This window comes from Opisthorchis viverrini, assembly GCF_000715545.1.
Source record: "Opisthorchis viverrini unplaced genomic scaffold opera_v5_160, whole genome shotgun sequence".
Lineage (NCBI taxonomy): Eukaryota > Metazoa > Platyhelminthes > Trematoda > Opisthorchiida > Opisthorchiidae > Opisthorchis > Opisthorchis viverrini.
This window is the reverse complement of record NW_008751817.1, coordinates 578,111-584,391: the sequence shown is the minus strand read 5'-3', so window position 1 is coordinate 584,391 and position 6,281 is coordinate 578,111. Positions and strand designations below refer to the sequence as shown.

At 44.3% G+C, this 6,281-nt stretch overlaps 1 protein-coding gene across 1 annotated transcript in view; it reads right to left on the bottom strand.

Annotated features, from left to right (window-relative positions):
* Positions 1 to 145, bottom strand: part of T265_07173 (hypothetical protein) — a gene marked incomplete at both ends in the record, with an annotated part of 4,330 nt that extends 4,185 nt beyond the window's left edge. The window contains one exon of the mRNA XM_009172624.1: positions 7 to 145. Within this exon, the coding sequence (XP_009170888.1) occupies positions 7 to 145 (139 nt within the window). The remainder of the gene's footprint in view (positions 1 to 6) is intronic.
* Positions 146 to 6,281: the final 6,136 nt, after the last annotated feature.

Sequence of the window (6,281 nt, the reverse complement as noted above, 5' to 3'; positions counted from 1 at the left end):
GTAAACCCGTGCGTTTGAAATGCCACCAGGCCTTGCAGGCGTGGCATTGCATACCGCGTTTGACGTTCGACGGGCAGCCATTCCGCCCACATCTATTGTGGTCTACCAATGGCTGCGGAGGGCGATCGGTATGGATTGACGTCATGTTTCGGACTAGATGTAAAATAGGTGTGCGCGAAATATGAAGGGTTATAACTCAAATGTTTTGTTAGAGTAATAAAATTCAACAATTACTCGTGTGTACTCTGTGAATAGACTGAACAACGGAAAAAATTTTCACGAATTTGCACGAGGGAAAAACGAAACCGATTTCGAACACGGATGCAGTAAACCAGGATATTCTAAGCGATCCATGTGCGAAATACTGGGTTGACATCTGGTGTTTGTGCGGTCTTTTGGCTCCCTTTTTGAACGATTAAGCTTACATTGAAGTAGGGCACTCAGTATTCGCTCAATGGAATGGGATTCTCGAACGTTATGACGTATCCCTGATGGACTAAAGAAATCAGGCGATTGAGTTGAGAGTAATAGTCCAAACTTTCGAGCCGCGCTTAGGCATCGCGGGGTGTCAGCGATGCTGGGAAATTATTCCACCAGACTTTTCCCCCGTATGCGTGGTTGCTCCAGTGGACAATGAAACTGATCAGCTGCAAAAATGTGGGGGTAGATAAGAATGGTTTTTGGTGAGGGCACATGCGCAACAAAACACAGCATTTCGACGGAAGACTTTTGCTCCGCCTGAAACGGTTTTATAGCCAAGAGCATTCGGCGGCTATTGGGCCCCGTGAAGAATGTGTATTTATGATGACTTACATTAGAAAATTGAAGTTAGATGTAATGTTTGGTTCGGCCGAACAGTCGAACATATATCTGTCAAGTCATTCTAGTCTACTTCCCCTGCTTTTTTATGTTTTTTCTTATCATTTCGTTTTCTGTTTCCAACTCAGCATGCGGCGACGGCAACATTTGTAAGGAATTTGATAGAAGATAAAGTAATTTTTTACAGCAAACGTATCCACCTTTCCTGGGTCCATTTAGCTTACTGTCATCTTCTTGTAGATTTTTTTATGTTGACACCATTGTATTTTATGCCTCCTGACACTCGCCACACGCTATTGCTTTCATTCTATTTCTTCCTCGTTGCCCGTCTCCCCGAGTTTCAAACCTCGACTGCGGTTGACCAAAGCCCAGTAGAACTGTTATTCATTCAAACTGGCTTGTCCCCGGTCTATATTCACACGGTTCCCCAACGAAATGGAAATTATCCGTGAGCCGGCATCCTCCTGCCTTCCTGTATCGATCTCCGTCTCGCCCAGAACTAGCTGCCACGGAACCGTTTATCCATTCTCCGATCGTGGCACCCTTGACGACCGTTACGGGGCTGTCCACAACCGAAATATGCCAGAGCAATGATAACAAGACAATGTCATACCCAGTGAGATGGCACTCCCGGAACTATTTTCTTCAGAATCGCGACCGCAACCCCTCGCCCACTCAAGCCTGTAGTGGCAACTACGAGCAGATTTTTCATCCGGCCCCTCTCTTGAACAAGCTCTTTTGTACACGATGAATTTTGGCTCAAATTCAGCTAGCCCGGTTTTTCTGCTACATCTTCTGTTTGCCTCATCCACAAGTTCAGATCAATAAACGGTGTTCGGGTAGCCCTATTTATTAGCACATTGCCCCCATCTAATTTATCCCCTGCATACGACTTCCCTACGACAGTGCAACCAGTGAGTCTGCTTCGTTTAAGATTGAACCACATCTTTGAGACAAAACTCGCCATGTGCTTTCAATGTGAATTGTTTCATCTCCATCACCACTTTTGTTCATTGTAATTCTGACCGATTACCCAACCGTCCAAGGTCACTCTTGGCCAGCAATGGCTTTTAGCTTTAATTCGTGCACTGGCTACGCCCTTGAACTAGTTGGACCTCATACCCATTGTTCCCAACAAGCTGGGATTTAAACCCATTATTATTATTATCTCATCTGATGATCCCCACTGTTAATGACATGTTCCTCTCTTCGTGAAATCCGCACCCCCACAAGCCCCCCAGCCATGCTTCATTCTGTCTGTAAGCAGGTGATCATGCCAGACGGTATGCCACCCACAGGTGTGGCATAAACCTTATTACTATTATTATTATTATAAGATTTTCATTCCATGATAATCTACCAAGTGAGCAAAGAACTTGTCGGTCAGCGGTAGATGTTGAACACTCAGGTGTTAGGTAGCCAATTTTGCAACTTGTCATACCCGATCTCACCTTTTGTTTCGTATGCACAACCTCAGCCAGAATTACTTTGCGAGCTTGTGTAATGCTTTGCGAGAGGGAGAAGTTTCGCTGCATGCTAGGCAGTCGGATGAAATTGGGGAGCTGACTCATGCTGCAAATTTGCATTCGCAGTGCGAACAGTATTTCGTGTGGGTATCGAAGGATTGACGAGCTTCTGCGTACAATTAAAATTTCGTCACGGACTATTGGTAGGTTGGACTGCATCTGCCGATCGGAATGAAACAATTAGATACGCTTTTTGAAAGTTGGAATGTACGATCGGATTAGCATATACGGCAGTTGCCCCATAATGTTCGATTGAATCAAGGATTGACAGTTTTTTGGTGTCAACCCAGGATTGTGTCAGATATCCTAGTCTCATGAAGGTAATTTAGTTGGCATCTCGGTGTTGCCAATCGAGTTGTGATCATTAAAGATGAACGTCAGCAACTCGTGCTCATTATGGAATGTGTCGACTGGTAATCACCTGAGAGTGAGTTCGTGTTCGTCGGCGTATTACGTGAAAATTCTCGGATTAAATGATTCTGAATCCATAGTGATATTCGATACAAATGCTCAGGGTAGTGTTTGGTGACATTTTGGGACAATTCCGTCACATAGGCAATCAACGATGTACCAGATATCGATCAGTCATCAGAGTCATCCGGATATGTTGGTGGAGATAAACGAATTACACACACTCATGGAAAAGTTGGGGCAGATTTTTCTGGGAGGAGTAGAGGTTAACGCAGAACTCCGCCAAATGTCTGACGCGATGTCGATGAAATCCCACCCACGTCGATCAAAGATAGCCAACCTATAAGACAGCTGTATAACCGTGGAAAAATTTGGCCTAATGTACCCGTTTAGTTAAGTTACACAGAAAACTGCTGTTCAATTTTCATGAATCTAATTTTCACTATCGGGTAGTAGCAGACCTATCCTAGACGACTTTCCAGTTATCAACCATAGATGATACAGCAGTCACGCGGAGGGTTCTGCCTCTACTGTTTTGTCGATTTTTGCTTGGTAATTTCGTTGTACACGGAAGATTAAATCGAGTGATTTTTGAAAACCCATGCGTGTACATTTTACACTTGTTTGCTGAGGTAGGAAGCATCACAGCCCCAAAAGGACGAAAAACTTTCATAAGTGTAGGAATGAATGAAGAAATTGTGGTTGAGTTTCACCGTCGAAACACGACTAAGGGGGGCAGGACTTTATAAATCAACGTTTCAACTAGCAATAGTTATCTCTGACAAGCCATCCGGAATCACAGGATGAACGGAGTTGAGGCCTAAATAGAGGCACGTGGTTGATTGGTCAATATTTCACAGACATCATTCTGTGGATGCAGCTAAGACTGTCCGTCCTCGGATTGGTACTCCAAAGCCATAACTGCGCTGTAAAATTTGGGCAGAAATGATATTATCATCTAGACGGTTCTATTGTGTGCAAATTATGTAAGGTCGGGAGAGCAGTGTTTTCCTTGAGTTCCTGTACCATTGTAAACTGGTTGGTTGCCTTCACACAGAAAGCTATTTCCTCGGTGATGGTCTTCTTTTCAAAGGATGCAGACCCTGCAAGCAGTGTTGGTTTTACCCAACCGTCCAAGGTCACTCTTGGCCAGCAATGGCTTTTAGCTTTAATTCGTGCACTGGCTACGCCCTTGAACTAGTTGGACCTCATACCCATTGTTCCCAACAAGCTGGGATTTAAACCCATTATTATTATTATCTCATCTGATGATCCCCACTGTTAATGACATGTTCCTCTCTTCGTGAAATCCGCACCCCCACAAGCCCCCCAGCCATGCTTCATTCTGTCTGTAAGCAGGTGATCATGCCAGACGGTATGCCACCCACAGGTGTGGCATAAACCTTATTACTATTATTATTATTATAAGATTTTCATTCCATGATAATCTACCAAGTGAGCAAAGAACTTGTCGGTCAGCGGTAGATGTTGAACACTCAGGTGTTAGGTAGCCAATTTTGCAACTTGTCATACCCGATCTCACCTTTTGTTTCGTATGCACAACCTCAGCCAGAATTACTTTGCGAGCTTGTGTAATGCTTTGCGAGAGGGAGAAGTTTCGCTGCATGCTAGGCAGTCGGATGAAATTGGGGAGCTGACTCATGCTGCAAATTTGCATTCGCAGTGCGAACAGTATTTCGTGTGGGTATCGAAGGATTGACGAGCTTCTGCGTACAATTAAAATTTCGTCACGGACTATTGGTAGGTTGGACTGCATCTGCCGATCGGAATGAAACAATTAGATACGCTTTTTGAAAGTTGGAATGTACGATCGGATTAGCATATACGGCAGTTGCCCCATAATGTTCGATTGAATCAAGGATTGACAGTTTTTTGGTGTCAACCCAGGATTGTGTCAGATATCCTAGTCTCATGAAGGTAATTTAGTTGGCATCTCGGTGTTGCCAATCGAGTTGTGATCATTAAAGATGAACGTCAGCAACTCGTGCTCATTATGGAATGTGTCGACTGGTAATCACCTGAGAGTGAGTTCGTGTTCGTCGGCGTATTACGTGAAAATTCTCGGATTAAATGATTCTGAATCCATAGTGATATTCGATACAAATGCTCAGGGTAGTGTTTGGTGACATTTTGGGACAATTCCGTCACATAGGCAATCAACGATGTACCAGATATCGATCGGTCATCAGAGTCATCCGGATATGTTGGGGGAGATAAAGGAATTACACACACTCATGGAAAAGTTGGGGCAGATTTTTCTGGGAGGAGTAGAGGTTAACGCAGAACTCCGCCAAATGTCTGACGCGATGTCGATGAAATCCCACCCACGTCGATCAAAGATAGCCAACCTATAAGACAGCTGTATAACCGTGGAAAAATTTGGCCTAATGTACCCGTTTAGTTAAGTTACACAGAAAACTGCTGTTCAATTTTCATGAATCTAATTTTCACTATCGGGTAGTAGCAGACTTATCCTAGACGACTTTCCAGTTATCAACCATAGATGATACAGCAGTCACGCGGAGGGTTCTGCCTCTACTGTTTTGTCGATTTTTGCTTGGTAATTTCGTTGTACACGGAAGATTAAATCGAGTGATTTTTGAAAACCCATGCGTGTACATTTTACACTTGTTTGCTGAGGTAGGAAGCATCACAGCCCCAAAAGGACGAAAAACTTTCATAAGTGTAGGAATGAATGAAGAAATTGTGGTTGAGTTTCACCGTCGAAACACGACTAAGGGGGGCAGGACTTTATAAATCAACGTTTCAACTAGCAATAGTTATCTCTGACAAGCCATCCGGAATCACAGGATGAACGGAGTTGAGGCCTAAATAGAGGCACGTGGTTGATTGGTCAATATTTCACAGACATCATTCTGTGGATGCAGCTAAGACTGTCCGTCCTCGGATTGGTACTCCAAAGCCATAACTGCGCTGTAAAATTTGGGCAGAAATGATATTATCATCTAGACGGTTCTATTGTGTGCAAATTATGTAAGGTCGGGAGAGCAGTGTTTTCCTTGAGTTCCTGTACCATTGTAAACTGGTTGGTTGCCTTCACACAGAAAGCTATTTCCTCGGTGATGGTCTTCTTTTCAAAGGATGCAGACCCTGCAAGCAGTGTTGGTTTTGGACTGCCACCTCCATCTGAATGACGAAATGTGCGTCCATCTGTCGTTTGGAGGAGACGCAGCGAATACCTTTTCCATGCATGGTGAGAAAGGACCAGAAAACATCATAAGGATAGACGCCAAAAAGGATTTGGGTATCTGGGTCTCCTCAAACTCGTCCTTCTCACAGCACCATTAGAAACCGGCCCAAAAGGCCTTCGCCACTTTACGAATGATCCGATGCGTCTTCTCCCCTATCACTCGCATGGACTCAAACGCTTTACGGGCCTACGTCAGGCCGCTCCTGGAACACACCAACCAAGTTGTCTACTCAGGATGCACAAAAGACTTTACCCTCATTGAGCGTGTCCAGCGAGCTGCTACGATAATGGTT